The 21,965-nt window shown below is 37.8% G+C and overlaps 1 protein-coding gene across 1 annotated transcript in view; it reads right to left on the reverse strand.

Moving 5' to 3' along the window:
- Nucleotides 1–4,357: 4,357 nt before the first annotated feature.
- The window catches only part of LOC126260796 (peripheral-type benzodiazepine receptor-associated protein 1-like), a 36,267-nt gene continuing 18,659 nt past the window's right edge, over nucleotides 4,358–21,965 (reverse strand). The window contains exon 3 of the mRNA XM_049958136.1: nucleotides 4,358–4,635. Coding sequence (XP_049814093.1) covers nucleotides 4,468–4,635 — 168 coding nt within the window. The 3' untranslated portion in view covers nucleotides 4,358–4,467. The remainder of the gene's footprint in view (nucleotides 4,636–21,965) is intronic.

Raw genomic sequence — 21,965 nt, forward strand, 5'->3', positions numbered from 1 at the left:
ACCCTCCTCATGACATCATTTTGCTGCAGTGGTCATAAGAGTCATTCACTACAGCAGGCACAACCGAGGCACACAGCAGGTTTCATTTTACTATTTTCTTTATTATTGCTTAAATTTTGTTTCTCATAAAAAGTTGTGTGCCTGTTAATCCAGTAGTATTATTTTTTCCTGTAGAAAAATTTGGCTAAAGCTACAGAATGTTTTATTTAGCTATCTTTTTCACATTTCCACCTGATCTGATATCCACAACAACACACTTATACTTCATTCAAAACATTGTAAAGTAATTTAATTTTCTGAAATACGGTAACAAAACTTATGCTATCATGCTATTAAATTTTAGTCAGCACAAATTAAAATATCAAAACAGCTTGTAATGGCAGTCTTGCAACATGCAACATACTATATTTTTTATAATATATAACTGCAGTCCCCACCATGAACCGTGGACCTTGCCGTTTGTGGGGAGGCTTGCGTGCCTCAGCAATACAGATAGCCCTAACGTAGGTGCAACCACAACAGAGGGGTATCTCTTGAGAGGCCAGACAAATGTGTGATTCCTGGAGAAGGGCAGCAGCCTTTTCGGTAGTTGCAGGGGCAACAGTCTGGATGACTGACTGATCTGGCCTTGTAACACTAACCAAAACAGCCTTGCTGTGCTGGTACTGCGAATGGCTGAAAGCAAGGGGAAATTACAGCCGTAATTTTTCCCGAGGGCATGCAGCTTTACTGTATGGTTAAATGATGATGGCACCTGCTTCGTTAAAATATTCCGGAGGTAAAATAGTCCCCTATTCGGATCTCCATGTGGGGACTACTCAGGAGGACATTGTTATCAGGAGAAAGAAAACTAGTGTTCTACGGATCCGAGCATGGTAAGTCAGATCCCTTAATTGGGCAGGTAGGTTATAAAATTTAAAAAGGGAAATGGATAGGTTAAAGTTAGATATAGTGGGAATTAGTGAAGTTCTGTGGCAGGAGGAACAAGACTTCTGGTCAGGTGAATACAGGGTTATAAATACAAAATCAAATAGGGGTAATGCAGGTGTAGGTTTAATAGTGAATAGGAAAATAGGAATTCGGGTAACCTACTACAAACAGGATAGTGAACGCATTATTGTGGCCAAGATAGATACGAAGCCCTCGCCTACCACAGTAGTACAAGTTTATATGCCAACTAGCTCCGCAGATGACGAAGAGATTAATGAGATGTATGATGAGATGAAAGAAATTATTCACATAGTGAAGGGAGACGAAAATTTAATATTCATGGGTGACTGGAACTTGATAGTACCAAAAAGAAGCGAAGTAAACATAGAAGGTGAATATGGAATGGGAGTAAGGAGTGAAAGAGGAAGCTGCTGGTAGAATTTTGCACAGAGCATAACTTAATCATAGCTAACACTTGGTGCAAGAATCATAAAAGATGGTTGTATACATGAAAGAAGCCTGGAGGTACTGGAAGGTCTCAGATAGATTATGTAATGGTAAGACAGAGATTCGGGAACCAGGTTTTAAATTGTAACACATTTACAGGGGCAGATGTGGACTCTGATCACAATCTATTGGTTATGAACTGCAGATTAAAACTGAAGCAACTGCAAAAAGGTGGGAATTTGAAGAGATGGGACCTGGATAAACTGAAAGAACCAGAGGTTGTAGAGAGCTTCAGGGAGAGCGTTAGGGAATGATTGACAAGAATGGGGGAAAGAAATACAGTAGAAGAAGAGTGGGTAGCTTTGAGAGATGAAATAGTGAAGGTAGCAGAGGATGAATTAGGTAAAAAGATGATGGCTAGTAGAAATCATTGGGTAACAGATGATATATTGAATTTAATTGATGAAATGAGAAAATACAAAAATGCAGTAAATGAAGCAGGAAAAAAGGAATACAAACGTCTAAAAAATGAGATCAACAGGAAGTGTAAAATGGTTAAGCAGGGATGGCTAGAGGACAAAAGTAAGGATGTAGAGAGGTATCTCACAAGGGTAAGATAGACACTGGTACAGGAAAATTAAAGAGACCTGAGAAAAGAGAACCACTTGCATGAATATCAAGAGCTCAGATGGAAACCCATTTCTAAGCAAAGAAGGGAAAGCAGTAAGGTGGAAGGAGTATATAGAGAATCTATACAAGGGCGATGTTCTTGAGGACAATATTATAGAAATGGAAGAGAATGTAGATGAAGATGCAATAGGAGATACGATACTGTGTGAAGAGTTGACAGGGCACTGAAAGACTTAAATCAAAACAAGGCCCTGGGAGTAGACAACATTCCCTTAGAACTACCGACAGCCTTGGAAGAGCCAGGCCTAACAAAACTCTATCATCTAGTGAGCAAGATGTAAGACACAGGCGAAATACCCTCAGACTTCAAGAAGAATATAATAATTCCAATCCCAAAGAAAGCAGGTGTTGACAGATGTGAAAATTACCAAACTATCAGTTTAATAAGTCACGGCTGCAAAATACTAACGCGAATTCTTTACAGACGAATGGAAAAACTGGTAAAAGCTGACCTCGGGGAAGATCAGTTTGGATTCCGTAGAAATGTAGGAACATGTGAGGCAATACTGACCCTATGACTTATCTTAGAAAATAGATTAAGGAAAGGCAAACCTACATTTGTAGCATTTGTAGACTTAGACAAAGCTTTTCACAATGTTGACTGGAATACTCTCCCTCAAATTCTAAAGGTGGTGAAGGTAAAATACAGGGAGAAAAAGGCTATTTACAATTTGTACAGAAACTAGATGGCAGTTATAAGAGTCGAGGGGCATGAAAGGGAAGCAGTAGTTGGGAAGGGAGTGAGACAGGGTTGTAGCCTATCCACGATGTTATTCAGTCTGTATATTGAGCAAGCAGTAAAGGAAAAAAAAGAAAAAATTGGAGTAGGAATTAAAATCCATGGAGAAGAAATAAAAACTTTGAGGTTTGCTGATGACATTGTAATTCTGTCAGAGACAGCAAAGGACCTGTAAGAGCAGCTGAACAGAATGGACAGTGTCTTGAAAGGAGGATATGAGATGAACATCAACAAAAGCAAAATGAGGATAATGGAATGTAGTTGAATTAAATCTGGTGATACTGCGCGAATTAGATTAGGAAATGAGACACTTAAAGAAGTAAATAAGTTTTGCTATTTGGGGAGCAAAATAACTGATGATGGTCGAAGTTGAGAGGATATAAAATGAAGACTGGTAATGGCAAGGAAAGCGTTTTTGAAGAAGAGAAATTTGTTAACATCGAGTATAGATTTAATTGCCAGGAAGTCATTTCTGAAATTATTTGTGCTGAGTGTAGCCATGTATGGAAGTGAAATAGTTTAGACAAGAAGAGAATAGAAGCTTTTGAAATGTGGTCTTACAGAAGAATGTTGAAGATTAGATGGGTAGATCACATAACTAATGAGGAGGTATTGAATAGAATGGCAGAGAAGAGAAATTTGTGGCACAACCAGACTAGAAGAAGGGATTGGTTGGTAGGGCATATTCTGAGGCATCAAGGGATCACCAATTTAGTATTGGAGGGCAGTGTCGAGGGTAAAAATTGTAGAGGGACATGGAAATGCCGTGTGGCTAGGGCCTCCCATCAGGTAGACTGTTCGCCTGGTGCAAGTCTTTTGAGTTGATGCCACTTCGGCGACTTTGTAGAGGTAGACCAAGAGATGAACACACTAAACAGATTCAGAAGGATATAGGTTGCAGTAGGTACTGGGAGATGAAGCAGCTCACACAGGATAGAGTAGCATGGAGAGCAGCATCAAACCAGTCTCTGGACTGAAGACCATAACAACAACAACAACAACAACAACAACAACAAGATCACAACAACAACAACTGCAGTATCCATTTGGTGATTCTACAGAACTACTAATTTTTATTAATATGATTTCATTACCTACTTTCATACATATACCACTCTTCCTTCATTTATACTGTATTTTCTCCAGCTTAGTGCTTGTACATTTATTCATGAAATTTTTACAGTGCACAATATATTGTGTAGATGCTTTGCTTTACAGTTCTGTAGTCTCTCACTTCCTCTGTTTTGCTCAACATTTGTCAGTTCACAATTTAAAGACTGATCTACTTTAAATCTCCTTTTCATTTTCTCTGGATGAGAATGAGGTTGGTACAGTTTAGAAGAGAAACATGAAATAAATCCAAGATTTTTATTAATATAGCCCAAACACAAGTGTAATTTACAGAGAGCTGACATAAAATACTGCCACAGAATTTACAAATAAAAAATGAGGAATATTACAATTTGTGACATAACAAAAGTTAAAATGCAGAAATTCTTTTTTCTTATGGACAGATCATCAATATGTTAACTAATAATCCCTCAAGGAATATAATCTAATGTACAGTTTCTGATAACTGTAATTACTGGAGATTTTGTAGGACACCTGAACTGCTAATTAACTTTGCTAGTATTAGAACCATGTTGCAGATTTTCCATATCTTATACTCCACCAGGATAAGTAATTCGAGCTGGACCACTCAGTTGTCCACTAGTTGTACGGCCATACAACAGAATCACCATTGGCGAACTTAAATCCAAGCAATGAAGAAGAGCACGATTGCGAGTCCCACTCCACACTTTGCACTGCAGTACACCATTGACATAAATCTGCAATGAGAAATAAGCACCTCTTCATGTCACTGTTGATTTCACAAGGAATATACACTCAAGTGCCAAAGAAACTGGTATAGGCATGGGTATTCAAATACAGAGATATGTGAACAGGCAGAATACGGCACTGTGGTCAGCAAGGCCTATACAAGACAACTAGTGTATGGTGCAGTTGTTACGTTGGTTACTGCTATTGCAGTGGCAGGTTATCAAGATTTAAGTGAGTTTGAATAGTATTATAGTCAGCGTATGAGCGATGGAACACAGCATCTCCGAAGCAGCGATGTAGTGGGGATTTTCCCATATGACCATTTCATGAGTGTACTGTGAATATCAAGAATGCAGTAAAACATCAAATCTCTGACATCGCTGCAACCGGAAGAAGATCCTGCAAGAACGGAACAAACAATGACTCAAAGAATTGTTTAACATGACAGAAGTGCTGCGGATTTCAATCCTGGACCATCGGCAAGTGTTAGTGTGAAAACCATTCAACAAAACATCGCCGATATGGGCTTTCGGAGCCGAAGGCCCACTCGTGTACCCTTGCTGACACTCGTGTACCCTTGCTGACTGCACAACACAAAGCTTTACAACCTGCCTGGGCCCATCAACACCAACATTGGACTGTTGATGACTGAAAACATGTTGCCTGGTCAGACAAGTCTCATTTCAAATTGTATCTAGTGGATGGAGTGTACAGGTATGGAGACAACCTCAAGAATCTGTGGATCCTGCATGTCAGCAGGTAGAGGCTCTGTAATGATGTGGGACTCTGACAGGTGATATGTATATAAGAATCCTGTCTGTTGGGGGTTGTTTGGGGGAAGAGACCAAACAGCGAGGTCATCGGTCTCATCGGATTAGGGAAGGATGGGGAAGGAAAGTGGCCGTGCCCTGTCAAAGGAACCATCCCAGCATTTGCCTGGAGCGATTTAGGGAAATCACGGAAAACCTAAATCAGGATGGCCGGACGCGGGATTGAACCGTCGTCCTCCCGAATGCGAGTCCAGTGTGCTACCACTGCGCCACCTCGCTCAGTAATCCTGTCTGTGTACCTGCATCCATTTGTGTCCATTGTGCATTCCGATGGACTTGGGCAATTCCAGCAGGAGAATGTGACATTGCCACTTGCCCAGAACTGCTACAGAGTGGCTCCAGGACCATTCTTCTAAGTTTAACCACTTCCGCTGGCCACCAGACTCCCCAGACATGAACATTATTGAGCATATCTGGGATGCCTTGCAACATGCTATTCAGAAGAGATCTCCACCCCCTCATACTCTTACGGATTTATGGACAGCCCTGCAGGATTCATGGTGTCAATTCCCTCCAGCACTTCTTCAGACATTAGTCAAGTCTATGCCATGTCATGTTCCAGCACTTCTGCATGCTAGTGGGGGCACTACATGATATTAGGCAGAAGTACCACTTTCTTTGGCTCTTCAGTGTATCAGAAATTCTAATTAGCTTTTACAAATGCTTAACAATGGAGATGGATACCACAAACTAAGAAGAAAAATAATCATGTCCCTATGCAAGGACAAAAAAGAAATGAAACTGCTTGCATTACTAAACAATTAATTATTGTTCAGCAATGATGCTTGAATTAAGTGACATAAAACTGTGCCCAAATACTGTGATAGGTTTCATTAAAACTGATCAACTTATTGATATTGGAATAGCAGTTTACTGCAGATATGTTCTTCTGTACGACTGGGAGGAAAAAATATGATGGAACTTCATGGAAACAACATATAGAAATGTTTTCAGTGGTGGAAAGAACAAATTTAGACGAGTGTTGTGTCTAGTGGACCCTACTTTGAAGGCAGCCAATGCTGCGTGGTAGCCACATGTTTGCTACATATATGGAATTGAAGCATCAGTTGGTTTCTTTTGTGTCAGAACTTGCATGCATTTCCTGGATGAGATTAAGAACATACCTGTAGTAAAATCATTGGCCAGTGCTACCAAGATACCTGAATTCTAAGAAACTCCTCATAATTCACCTGAAAACTGATGCTGTCAAAAAGCATCTCATCTTCCCAGCATTCTTTGCAGAAGTTTTGCATTTATTGTTTTCAGCAGCATAGTATCCCATACTTCATAAGGAAACTAGCAAATTAGCTCACAGGCAAGTAGCAAAACAAAGCTGTATCATAGCTAGAGCTAAGCTTTTTAATATGAGGAACTAAACATTTATTGCTATTGATACGTGTTGTTGACCGACCTCCTAAGCTCAGTGAGTTTGCACATTTTGTATCCAGATCAGTACTAACATTTAACATAAGGAACTGCATGGCATAGTTTGAGAGGCCATGAACTATTGATTTTGCAGATCAATTTTGTTCAGTAGACCTGTCCATACAGATATTATCAATGACAAATGTATATGTGCACTTCTCAAAAACACCTCAGTCAGTGAAGGTTATCACAGGGTTGTGGGTTTCCATGGGACCTCCTGTCTCTCTCAGCTCTGTGTCAGCTTTTGGAGTTCAAGTTCTGGATATACTAAGTACCAAATTAGATGCATTACACATGTGGTATAGGTTGGAAAAAGCTGCTGTGCAATTACATGGACAGTGACAAATTTTTAGCATGCACTGTGGACAATGATGAAATGTGGTGCTTTTTATTTTCAATTATCTCATATATATTAGTTATTGTGAAGAAATAAAAAATGAGATCCATATCTATTCAAAAATATCTAAGTGGAGAAACATATAATTGTATTTTGACAGTTCCCTCTAGCTAGCTGATAAATTCAAAACTGTGATTTCATTATCGTTTACATAGACATTTTGGAAATAATGCCACTAAGGACCACGCTATGAAAGCGCAAAAGCTGCAATACATCATGAACACAAAACTGAAATTGAAACTAGCTTTCTTTTTAGAGCACAGATGTTGATATTTTGGTAGACAATTTTCTTTTAAAATATGTGCTGTAGTGCAATATCTTTACAACAACATAATAGTTATCTTTCTGAATCCTTTAACCAGTATATGATACTGTTTTACTTGAACAAGACTCTGATGCTTCAGTAGTCTCTCATTCAGAAGTGTATTCAAAGGAATTACATAAAATTCATGTCAATCTCATCACTAAAATACAAAATTAGAGGAAATCCAAAAGGAGGAAAAAAAAGTCTATGCAATTTAAAATTAGTCCTCTTTAATGTCATAACAGATCATGTTTCCTTATTTCACATTTCATTCACTTCTTGTAGATATTGTAGAAGCCATCAATATGGGCTGATACAGTTCTAGACAGGAAACAGATGGATAAAATGGAAAATTTCACATCTCTCAGAAGCAAAATTACAGTAAACTGACAAAGCCAGAAAGCTCTTATGTTTAGAATAAATCATATCAAGACATCTTACAACAAAAAAGAGGAATTCTTCTCAATTACACATCAACATGGTAGCCAATAAACAATTTATTAAGAAATTGTCTGAAGTTTTATCTTTTATAAGTATGAAACACAGACTACTAGAGTGCAAGGAAGGAAAGAAACAATACTTTTGAGATGTGGTGCTATTAATGTAAGTTTAAGATATTGTGAATAATCAGCTCTACCAACAAAGAGGTTCTTCGGGATGTATAGATCCTACTGAATAACATGTCTTTAATAGTATGTGTCTTTGAGATCACTCATATTGGAGTCTTTGCTGGTCTTCATAATGATCATAAGACTGTTACAGCATCACTGAAAATACTAAGAAGTTTTGGTCTTATGTCAAATCAGTAAATGAATTGAAGCCTCCTGTGAAGACACTCTTTGACTATAATGGCATTTAAATGGAGGATAACATACAGAATGCTGAAATACTACATGCCTTTTTCCAAAACAGTTTTGATATGGATGATTGTACTGTGGTTCCTTCTTTAAATTTTTATATTAATGTCAAGTCAATATATCTATATAAGTGATTACAGGGTAGAAAACAACAGAAACTGCTCAACAGAGAATAGGCCATTGGACTTATTGGGATACCAATATGATGCTACATAAAGAATGTGAAAGAACTCGCTACTCTTCTAGCAGCTGTGTGCTGGAGGAGTGAAGCAATCTTAGTGATTGGAAGGATGCACAGGTTACTCTCATTTTCAAGAAGGGTCATCAAACAGATGCAAAAACAATAGGCCTATTCTCTGATGTTGATCTGTTGTATAATTCTGGAACATGTTTTATGCTCAAGTATTATGATATTTCTTGAGACCAAATATCTCCTCTGTAGAAATCAACACAAGTTTCGAAAACAGTGATCATGTGAAACTCTGTTTATCCACGAAACCTCAGCAAGAAGTAGATACTGAGAACATACAGACTATCAGGACAGCTGTGTGATTAGAGTGAAGAGTTTCTATGAACAGAATACAACACTGTTTCAGAGCACTTGCACATTGATCTCTTGAAAACATGTCATTACTGGAACGATTTGTTGTAAGAAAATGACAGGAAATGTCCTATCAGGGGTTAAAGAACTTGGTCTTTTGTTGTTTTGACATTATGATATATACTAAGAAAGTGTCCTGTTTCAAGGCAATGGCACATTGAAGATGTATCAAAACACGTCATTCTTGGTATGATTTGTTATGAAAAATTTCATTAATGATATATCAGTGATATGGCAGTGTGGTGGATACTGCCTTGATCTATAGAGTTACAGGATTAAGTTCATGAGTTCATATTGTGCAGTCTTAAAAATTTGTATTCTTCTTTGCATTTTTTAAAAGATTGTGGGAACCTTATTTAATAGAAGCATGTTCTGTAACATTAGATGTTACGTATACAAAAGAGGTGTCTTTCTCAAGAGAGAGTTTGTTTCATTGTGTGAACATGCTAGAGAATATAGATCAGTGACGATTGTTTAATAGGTAACTGCTTGATTCAGTCAAAATTCAAGTCACAGTCATGGCACAAGACCTAGGACGTCTTGGAAACATTACTCTTGCATTGCATGGAGTCCTAAATGCTTGGATTAAATGTCTCAAGTCTAAAACTGAAAATACAATAAATATTATTTGCACACCAAAATTAAATTACACAGCATTAAATATCTCTCCAAAAGAAGTCTTTTAATATGCTTTTTTGTCTTGTAGCATGATTTTTTGTGAAAGTGTTGGTAAATGTGATTTTACCAGATAAATATCTTACCTGAGAGATTTTATCTTGAACTTAGCTTCTGGTATTATTCAGAAGGTTATTATGAAATGTAAAGCAGATGCAATGTGTGTAAAATTTGGCAAAAGTGTGATATAGTCCCCCCGCCTCCTCTGCCATTGGCCCTCTGCCTCGAGTGACAATTGCTGCCCGCCAATCATCCTGCAGTGAGGGTGGATTCACAACATCATATACACCAATACACCAGAAGATGCCTAATCAGCAGAGTCCATGGGCAAAAAACGTGACACTTGAGGTGCTCCATGTGACATGCCAGATTCCCCACTACCAGTACACCCCAAGACAGCAACCTGAAGACAATTGACCATAGCCAAAAGTGCCTTCAGCTATAGCAAACTCCGGGTAGCTCCTCCTGTGCCTGCACACAGCATTCACACATCCTATCTATTCCAGCATGAACAACTTAAGAAGTACACTATACAAGCATACAGAGATACCTAAATATCCAGCCTGCTACTCACTCTCCTGCCTTAATGAGCTGTGTAGATGGCTATTCAAAAGAAATGACAACTGTGCCACAGACTGTCTGACTCTACAATTTACATTTATAAAAACACAAGGTTACAATTCTTAAATACAAAAACATGCAGCATAGAATTTGAGAGTTATACTACTAAGAATGTAGAAAAAACTAAATATGTAATTTGCTGCTCTGCAGGTAAGTAACAGATGCCAGTTGGAACCTGTTTGTCTGAACTGGTTGAAACAAATGGTTGCTGGCTCTTCAAAGTAAAAAAATGAATGACAACTGAAGCACACACTGCCTGAATTTACACTTTACAGTTACAAAATGCAATATTACACCTCTTAAACAGAAAAACATGTGCAGAATTTAAGAATTAATCTAGAATGAAAACACAGGAGAAGTACTGCTCTGCAGGTGCATAACAGACCACTACTGGAACCTGGATGTAACAATTTGTAGAGGAATATAAAATGGAATGTACACTTATGAGAAATATAGTAATAGGTAAGGCAGACGGCAGAATTTGGTCCATTGCAGAGTACTGGTAAATGTAGTTAAGTCTATAGAGGAGACTGCTGACAAATCATTTGCATGTGCCATTTTAAAATATTGCTCAACTGCATGAGACACCTACTAAACAGGACCCGCAGCAGACATTGTACCACAAAGAAGGGTGGCATAAATAGTTACAGCTTCGTTTGACTCAGAGAAGAGTCTTATTTAAAAATTAAAGAATGTGAACTGACAGAAGCTTGAAGTTACATGCCAATTACCTCTATATTCCTCAAAAAGTTTCAAGAACCAGTATTAAGGGAAAAATGTGGAAACATTCTTCAGTCCACTATGTGTTACTTCAATAGGAACTGCAAGGATGATATTAGACTAAATACAGTGTACACAGAGGCATTTAAATATTCTTCACACTTTCAACATGATTTGATTGCATTTGATGCCATTCTAAGAACCCTCTGCCATGCACTTCACAGTGATTTGCCAAGTATGTGTGTAAATTTAGATTTAGAAAACATACACAAACAAAATATCTTAAATAACTAAATTTTCAAAACAGCCCTGAATCTGTCTGGGAGACAAGATATGGTCCGCATCTGCATTTTTGTTTGGAACAAGTATTTCCTCTATAGTAATTATCATATATTTGTCTTCTCATTTACAGTGAAAAGTCAGTTGATGGAGCTCAAAGTCTATTTGAAAACAAATGACAAATTATGCACTTGGTTGTGGGCCAAGTGTTATTGCACATACCAACATCAGAATGTGATGAACTTTTGCTATTTCAGTTATATAAAGTAAACTGATCATGTGACAGTAGGAAAATTACTCTGTGAGTGCTGAGCTGTTGTAACATGTTTTGTTACAATGTTGTCTTGGATGTGCTTAGTGCTGTTGTAGGGCCTTGGTTCTCTGGCTTAGTACCGGGCTGACAAATGATGATTGCCTCAGTGAGAGTCTTTGTTATTAGTTAATTTGTTTGGAATTGTAAACTGTTGGAAAGTTGTATTGTTTGAGCATGCAGACTGACACTGATGGATGCCGGGCATTTTAAAAGTTGGATAATGACTAAAGTTTTATTACGAGTTGCGGTACCTGCTGGTTGGGCAGTTATTCCAAGCTATGGCATCTCAGTTCCAAAAAGCAGGATGCATAATCAAGAAAACAGGTGGTCCACAAAAATCATGTTCATCTCAGAAAAGACAAAAAAGTAAAAAGAAGTATCATTCTATTGTTGATATTGGTACAGAACTGTCATTGAGTATTGTCAAACTGCTTTATGTATGACAAAGAAAATAACCAATTATTGATAATATAATGCAAATGGACAGATAAAATAATCTACTCACCAAGTGCAGCGTGGGAAAACACACACACACAAAATTATTTAACTTTCACAAGCTTTCAGAGTCAGTGGCACCTTCTTCTGGCAGAAGAGTTGAAGGGAAGGAAGAGCGGTGAAGGAAAAAGGACTAAAGAGATTTAGGGAAAGGGGTACAGTTTAGAAAAGACACCCAGAACCCTTGGTTAGGGAAGACTTACCAGATAGGATGAGAAGGAAAGACTGATTGTTCGGGACTGCACTAGATGAGATTTGGAAATCTGAAAGCTTAATGGTGAAAGACAGGATAATATGCAAAACAGAGATTACTGCACGAGTTAATAAGGGTGAAAAGCTAAGTGCATTGTATGTAACTGAGATGGGAGGGGGACTGTGAAAAATGGACAAGTCAGAAAATGAAAGATGTAGAAAACTGAAATGGAGCAAAGAAAGGTGTAGTTACTGTGAATAAATGCTGAGATGGAAGTAATTAACGTAAATTAAGGCCAAATGGATGGTGCGAGCCAAGGATATGTTGTAGTACTAGTTCCCACTTGTGGAGTTCTAACAAACTGGTGTCTGGGGCAAGATTTCAGATGGTGCGAGTGGTGAAGCAGGCACTGAGGTCATGACTGTCATGTTTATATATGAAATATATATGAACATTCATCGTAAATGTGGCCTTCCATTATATCATCAATTTAACAGAAGACATAAGATATTTGTTAAATCTAGATATACTTTCTATTATTTACTTTCTATTATTTAGAGTTGGTAATAGTTTACAGATTCTAGTATGAGGACAGCAGCAGCCCACATCGAGACATAATAACAAAATTTACCTGAATAGTATTCAAAGAAGCAGTAGCACAAAGTTCGAGGGGAATTCATACTCATTATATGGACACACACATCATTTCAGATGTAGTGAACACTAGATTCTGGTGATTCAGTGAAGGACCCTGAATACTTCTGTGCTGGAAATTCAATTACATTTGATAAAGAAGAATGTATCAAAAGAATATATTAAAGAACATTAAGAAGTAATTAATGATTTTGAAGGAAGATTGTGTCACAAAATAGTGCTGTTGTCTTTAGCACCATTGTCACCGGCCAAAACTACAATACAGAGCACAGGCCATTACATGCATTGTAATTCAAGAGACTTAACAAGCATTGCTTTGTCAATGAATAATCATTAAGTCAGTCAATAACTGTTACTAAGTGGAAGAATTTGTTACAGCCCATTAACAGGAAGACTGGCAGCTGAATCTGCGAATGCACTATGACTGTTTCATCATTTCCATAACTACACCATGGCATTGGGCAATGGCAGCTTTTTTAACTATGTCATGGTATCAAGAAATGATAGTGTCATCCGCACACCCACCATCAGCAATGCATTTTATCCAGCACACCAATCCAGCTTCCCATCTGCATCACCATGTGCCAGGCCTACAACTGACTTTGGTGAGCTGTATTTAATCCACACAGATTATTATTATTATTATTATTATTTTCGATTATTCCCATTTAAGAGAGCATTTGAACTTGAATTCCTTTATGATGATTGTTTAGATTTTTTCTTTTTTTATTATTATATATTTATTTTTTATTTATTTTTATTATTATATATTTATCATCATTATTATTATTATTATTTCCTTTCTCACACATTATGTCTGGTTAAAAATGGAAAGTGACGTGGACCTTGATCAAGTGTGACTTCCTTTTAACTGTACGGTATATGTTACATTGCATTTAGGAACTTTCGGGTAATTGAACATGTATCAATAATTACAGATTTCTGTAGTTGTATATATAAGTTTGGATGTAGCTGTATTGCGTCGATGTACTGATGGATATTGTGTGGTATGACTCCTGTAGTTCATAGTATAATTGGTATAATGTCAACTTTATCCTGATGCCACATGTCCTTGACTTCCTCAGCCAGTTGGATGTATTTTTCATTTTTTCCTCCTGTTTTCTTCTGTATATTTGTTGTATTGGGTATGGATATTTCGATTAGTTGTGTTAATTTCTTCTTTTTATTGGTGAGTATTATGTCACGTTTGTTATGTGGTGTTGTTTTATCTGTTATAATGGTTCTGTTAGAGTATAATTTGTATTCATCATTCTCCAGTACATTCTGTGATGCATACTTGTATGTGGGAACACATTATTTTATTAGTTTCTGTTGTATGGCAAGTTGTTGATGTATTATTTTTCTACATTGTCATGTCTTCTGGGGTATTCTGTATTTGCTAGTATTGTACATCCGCTTGTGATGTGATCTACTGTTTCAATTTGTTGTTTGCAAAGTCTGCATTTATCTGTTGTGGTATTGGGATCTTTAATAATATGCTTGCTGTAATATCTGGTGTTTATTGTTTGATCCTGTATTGCAATCATGAATCCTTCCGTCTCACTGTATATATTGCCTTTTCTTAGCCATGTGTTGGATGCGTCTTGATCGATGTGTGGCTGTGTTAGATGATACGGGTGCTTGCCATGTAGTGTTTTCTTTTTCCAATTTACTTTCTTTATATCTGTTGATGTTATGTGATCTAAAGGGTTGTAGAAGTGGTTATGAAATTGCAGTGGTGTAGCTGAAGTATTTATATGAGTGATTGCTTTGTGTATTTTGCTAGTTTGTGCTCATTCCATAAAGAATTTTCTTAAATTGTCTACCTGTCCATAATGTAGGTTTTTTATGTCGATAAATCCCCTTCCTCCTTCCTTTATGCTTAATGTGAATCTTTCTGTTGCTGAATGTATGTGATGTGTTCTATATTTGTGGCATTGTGATCATGTAAGTGTATTGAGTGCTTCTAGGTCTGTGTTACTCCATTTCACTACTCCAAATGAGAAGGTCAATATTGGTATAGCATAAGTATGTATAGCTTTTGTCTTGTTTCTTGCTGTCAATTCTGTTTTCAGTATTTTTGTTAGTCTTTGTCTATATTTTTCTTTTAGTTCTTCTTTAATATTTGTATTATCTATTCCTATTTTTTGTCTGTATCCTAGATATTTATATGCATTTGTTTTTTCCATCGCTTCTGTGCAGTCACTGTGGTTATTCAATATGTAATCTTCTTGTTTAGTGTGTTTTCCCTTGACTATGCTATTTTTCTTACATTTGTCTGTTCCAAAAGCCATATTTATATCTTTGCTGAATACTTCTGTTATCTTTAGTAATTGGTTGAGTTGTTGATTTGTTGCTGCCAGTAGTTTTAGATCATCCATGTATAGCAAATGTGTGATTATGTGTTGGTATGTTCCAGTAATATTGTATCCATAATTTCTATTATTTAGCATGTTGGTTAGTGGGTTCAGAGCAAGGCAGAACCAGAAAGGACTTAATGAGTCTCCTTGGTATATTCCACGCTTAATCTGTATTGGCTGTGATGTGATATTATTTGAATTTGTTTGGGTATTAAGTGTGGTTTTCCAATTTTTCATTACTATGTTTAGGAACTGTATCAATTTAAGATCTACTTTGTATATTTCCAATATTTGTAGTAACCATGAGTGGGGTACACTATCAAAAGCTTTTTGGTAATCAATGTATGCGTAGTGTAGCGACCTATGTTTCATTTTAACTTGATATGTCACCTCTGCATCTATTATCAGTTGCTATTTACATCCTTGTGCTCCTTTGCAACAGCTTTTTAGTTCTTCATTTATAATTTTGTTCTGTGTTGTATGTGTCATTAATTTCTGTGTAATGACTGAAGTTAATATTTTGTATGTTGTTGGTAGGCATGTTTTGGGGCGATATTTAACTGGGTTTGCTGTGTCTGCTTGATCCTTTGGTTTCAGGTAAGTTATTCCAAGTGTAAGTGTATCAGGGAATGTGTATGGGTCTGCAATGTAACTGTTAAATAATTTATGATATGAATATAATAGAGGGAAACATTCCACGTGGGAAAAATATATCTAAAAACAAAGATGATGTGACTTACCAAACGAAAGCGCTGGCAGGTCGATAGACACACAAACAAACACAAACATACACACAAATTCAAGCTTTCACAACCAACGGTTGCTTCATCAGGAAAGAGGGAAGGAGAGGGAAAGATGAAAGGATGTGGGTTTTAAGTGAGAGGGTAAGGAGTCATTCCAATCCCGGGAGCGGAAAGACTTACCTTAGGGGGAAAAAAGGACAGGTATACACTTGCACATACACACATATCCATCCGCGCATGCACGTGTCTGTGTTTGTTTGCTCTGGGATGTTTGAGTCCATTACTTTTTTTTTTTTTTTCTTCTTCTGATTGCACATTATTTTGTTCCAGTATTTGTTGTACTTGTTGTTTCATGTTTTCTAATTCTGACTGGGGTATCTTATTATTTTTTATTATTACACGGATCTGATCAGCTAGTCGTTGTTCTGTTAAAAATTTTAATTCTGGGTATCTGGTAATAAATGTTGTGTATACTTGTGATCTGTATCCAGTTGTGTTGGTTCCTAAGTTTGTTGCTTGGTAATAACAGAACATGAGGTGTCGGTTAATTTCATCTGACCATCTCATCCTCTGTCTTTGTTTTCCTTCTAGAGTGGTTGCAGGAAGCATATCCTGCAAAACACCTCTATTTGGATTTAAATCATTTTCCGTGTGGCTAGCAGTGTCGTTACCATTGTGGACGGGCATAGGGTTTAAGTGTCATCCCCGAGCATGACAGCGCTTGTCCAAGGCTTCATTAGTTCTGACCTGAACCAACTAATCACACTAAAGGGGGGTTAGCCCTATTAGTGGTTTGTTCTTTTCGTCGCCTTTTACGACTGGCAGAACATACCAGAGGCCTATTCTTTTCCAGGGCCACCATGGGTTTTTATTATTATTATTACTGTTCTTTTTCTTTTTATGATGGTACTGTCTGTTGTGGAATAGTTTGAATGTGTGTGGTACTGTCTGTTGTGGAATAGTTTGAAAGTGTATCTACAGGGCATTCATTTAATGAAGTATGTATACTTAAGACAGTCCTTCATAGGAGAAGATTGGCTGCAATGCTTTTGTTGTTCTCCTTGGATACCAGTAGCGATAAGAGGCACAGGTGTGCTCTTACAATATTTTTAAGTTTGAGTGAAATGAGTGCTGAGCTCAATGCAAATAAGGCTGAAATAAAAGCAGAGCCATAACACTTAAATACTGATTTACAGTCTCAAGTTGATGAGCGGGGCCACGTTGGATATTACTAATATGAGCACAAATGCTGAAGGTACTAAGCTAGACACTAATAATATGAGCATGGAAGGACAAAGTATTAGGTTCAAAAAAGTTTCACGAAGACTAAAGAACAAATAATCACTGAACAAAATGATAGACTAGAACTCACTAGTGCCTGTTTAAGAGATAAGATAGATAAACACATTCAAAGGCTTGAACAACATTTTACAGTGTTGCATGAGATTAATAAAAAAATTCACAGTTACAAATTGCAATGTCTACTTTGGTGATACATTGGATACATTTGGGGATACATTCTGATGCAATTAAACAATGTGACTTTGTGAGAAACGAATCAAATGAACAGTTTAGAGATATGTACGATGATTTAAAGCAGGTTAAAGATCCAAAAAAAAATAAGAATTTGCCAAGGTACATAAACTAATCTCAGATGCGAAATAAAGGTTAAATGTTTTAGAACAAAGAAAAGATTCTGTCATAACTATTTTCTCGGGCTTTACTCTAACAACTTTGAAATATCAGGTCAGTAACTGAACTGAACTAAAGGTATGGGTATGATGGAATCATTTGTCAGTGCACCTCCACAGGAGAAGCAGGTAGGACTGAGTATGAATTTCAAAAACTCTGGGAGAAACTAGCGAAGACAAAGCAGGAGTTTAATAAAAAGGGAGTTAATGAAAGTGATGGGTTTCTCATACATTTGGTAGAGGAATTGCATGTGAGAAGTGGGATTAACTTGTCCAAACTGTTTCCAAAATTTAAACTGGAAGGGGATGTTAATCCCACTCACTTTTTAAGAGTATTTTCTAAATCTTTGCCTAAGCAATGGGATAACTCTAAGACAATTAGTTTTGCCCTAAATTGTTTGGAAAAGGATGCTGCTGAATTGTGAACTGCTCATTCAGAAGAGTTATCTTCTTGGAATGATTTTTAGGAGGTGTTTAAGAAGAAATACTGGTCATCAGATACTCAAGGAAAATTAATGCTTGAATTACAAAACCCAATGTACTACAACAATAGTTGGGGTTGTTTAAGAAGTACAAGGGTTGGAGCTTGAATAGTGGCAACTATTTATTCATAACTGATACAAAAGAGTTACATGTTTGCACCTATTACTGTCCTTCAAAGTAGTCGTCAGCATTGTGTAGAACCCGTTACCAGAAATGTGGAATGTGTAGTATACCATTAGCAGAGCCTGTTCTGTTGATTGTGCGAATGGAGCGGTCTAAAGTTATGCTGATTCTCATGTACGACTGTGATGGTGCTGTTCTAACGCATTATGTTCCTCCATAGCACACCGTCAATGCACAGAATTACTGTTCGTTTTTGGAGCATCACCTGTGACCAGCTTTGCAAAAGAGGTGGCGACACTTTCTGTGCAACCCACCCATCAGTTCATATGACAATGCATGGGCAGATACAGCACAAGCTGTGGCTGCTTTGTTCAGTCGATGGGATTGGGAAGTACTGTACCATCCACCTTACTCCCCAGACTTGTGACTTTGATTTGATTCCAAAGATGAAGGAACCACTTCGTGGCATTCGCTTCAGAACTGTTCCAGAGATTTGACAGGCAGTAGACCGCTCCATTTGCACCATCAACAGAAAAGCTCTGCTAACGGTATATTATACCTTCCACTTTGCTGGTAATAGGTTCTACACAGTGCTGGTGACTACTTTGAGGGACAGTAACAGGTGCAAACGTGTAACTCTTTTGTATCAGTTGTGATTAAATAGTTGCCACTACTTAAGTTCCAGCCCTCGTAAATTGAGATGCACCTTACAAGACCCCAATACTTACATGATCCTTTAGAACATAATCCATCACAATATGCCAGATGACCAGTCATTTGATTAAAGTGTTGGTTCATAGGCTATCACACCATATGGGGAAAGAAATATGGTGTCCTGTGTGGCTGAGTGAAAATGACTTATTAACATTTTACATAAACTCAAGGTGGAGGGGGGACAAGGAAAGGAAAGGAAAGTGAAGGAACTAACAATACCAGCTGCATTAGGACTTTACAGAGAATCATCCATGATGAGTGAAAATGTGTGCTGAACCATGATCTTCTGCTTACTTACTCATAGCCACTGATTCTGGATAAAGTCTCAATGCAGCTGCTATCATTAGTCCCTTCCCTTCCCTTTCCATTCTGGCCATCACCTTCTCCCCCTCCCCCACCCCTTTTACCACATCCTCCACCTTCAGTTTACATATTATGTTCCACCTGCTGTCTCTTCTTTCACACTGATCCAAAAGAAGACACCACACATTCATATATCATTAACATTTATTGAGTGTCTTCATACATGGAGTCTACACACAAGGAGAACCATCTATCAGTTAGCAATGGGGGTAATTATTATCCACTGCTGTTTCAGAGGCTAAGTTGAAGCAAATTTTGTAATGTAAGAAAGCAAAAAAGCAACAGGAGAACAGTGTCCTTCACCATATGCCAAATGACCAGTCATTTTCACACCAGTTGTTGGAAAACAACAGACATTCTAGGTCAAATGCTAGGCTTCAGGACTTAACAATGGAGGTGTAGACCCTCATATCGATTAGATAGTAGTCCTCACCTGCTCAATAACTACTTATGGGTGGTTACTCGAAGAAAAGGAAATGAAATCTGTGAGGAAAACCAATTGTTTAAAGTGATATTTTTGGGAATGAAGTTTACATCCACCTAGTTTCTTGAAGTGGAATATCATTAATCTCACAATAATTACTAACAGTAATGATAAAAATGTGTCTTCATTCCATAGTATCAGAAAAGTAGGTTTTCTTACCAGGATTACTGGTCAGAAGGGCAAACATTGCATTGTACTTTTTAAAAACACATGCACTGCAATATTGCATTTATCTTCCAACACCAGGAATAAACTTTCAATTAAAAATGTCCTCCCCTGTACAGGTCTTACATAATGCATATTAGTGCAGGTTGTGATGCATGAACAATGACATATGGAGGTTTGGATCTGGCCACAAGTCATGTATAAATAGCCAAAGCAGTTAAGGTGACTGCTCATGCAAAGTGATAAATCTAGGTTTGAATCCCAGTCTGGCACGAGTTTTCACTGTCGTAATTTCATTAGACAGCTGATGGTTGTCTGAACTCCCAACTCTGTGAACATTTCATGTATTTCATTATGCCTATAGTCACCATAGTGCATTTTCCTTTTGGCATGCATGCACATCTATAGGAACGACGCAGTCACTGCAATATCATATGAGGCGTGTTTTCGAAGTAAGTACCGTTTTGCCACACCGTGGCCGCAGTGCTGTGGTTGGCATTCTGCACATGCGCACTGGGTACCTACATCTGTTGTCTATGCACTGATGCCATTACAGTCTGATTCTTCCTTGTTAATGTTGTGTACTGAGTGTTTAAGATGCCTCCGATAATCGTGAGTCCCTCCGACTGTGTAGTATGGGCTGTTATAAGATTTCTTTGTGCTAAAGGCCTAAAAGCAATTGATATCGTGAGATCTGTGCAGTTTATGGAGAAAACATCTTGAGTGACGGAATGGTAAGCAAGTGGGTGAGAGAATTTAAAGATGGCCATACAAATGTGCATGATGAAAAAAGGAGTGGGCGTCTTTCGGTCATTACATCTACATCTACATCCATACTCCGCAAGCCACCTGACGGTGTGTGGCGGAGGGTACCTTGAGTACCTCTATTGGTTCTCCCTTCTATTCCAGTCTCGTATTGTTCGTGGAAAGAACGATTGTTGGAATGCTTCTGTGTGGGCTCTAATCTCTCTGATTTTATCCTCATGGTCTCTTCGCAAGATATACATAGGAGGGAGCAATATACTGCTTGACTCTTTGGTGAAGGTACGTTCTTGAAACTTTAACAAAAGCCCGTACCAAGCTACTGAGCATCTCTCCTGCAGAGTCTTGCACTGGAGTTTATCTATCATCTCCGTAACGCTTTTGCAATTACTAAATGATCTTGTAATGAAGCGCACTGCTCTCCGTTGGATCTTCGCTATCTCTTCTATCAACCCTATCTGGTACGGATCCCACACTGCTGAGCAGTATTCAAGCAGTGGGTGAACAAGCGTACTGTAACCTACTTCCTTTGTTTTCGGATTGCATTTCCTTAGGATTCTTCCAATGAATCTCAGTCTGGCATCTGCTTTACCGACAATCAACTTCATATGATCATTCCATTTTAAATCACTCCTAATGCGTACTCCCAGATAATTTATGGTATTAACTGCTTCCAGTTGCTGACCTGCTATTTTGTAGCTAAATGATAAGGGAACTATCTTTCTATATATTCGCAGCACATTACACTTGTCTACATTGAGATTCAATTGCCATTCCCTGCACCATGCGTCAATTCGCTGCAGATCCTCCTGCATTTCAGTACAATTTTCCAATGTTACAACCTCTCGATACACCACAGCATCATCTGCAAAAAGCCTCAGTGAACTTCCGATGTCATCCACAAGGTCATTTATGTATATTGTGAATAGCAACGGTCCTATGACACTCCCCTGCGGCACACCTGAAATCACTCTTATTTCGGAAGACTTCTCTCCATTGAGAATGACATGCTGCATTCTGTTATCTAGGAACTCTTCAATCCAATCACACAATTGGTCTGATAGTCCATATGCTCTTACTTTGTTC

This window comes from Schistocerca nitens, chromosome 5, assembly GCF_023898315.1.
Source record: "Schistocerca nitens isolate TAMUIC-IGC-003100 chromosome 5, iqSchNite1.1, whole genome shotgun sequence".
Lineage (NCBI taxonomy): Eukaryota > Metazoa > Arthropoda > Insecta > Orthoptera > Acrididae > Schistocerca > Schistocerca nitens.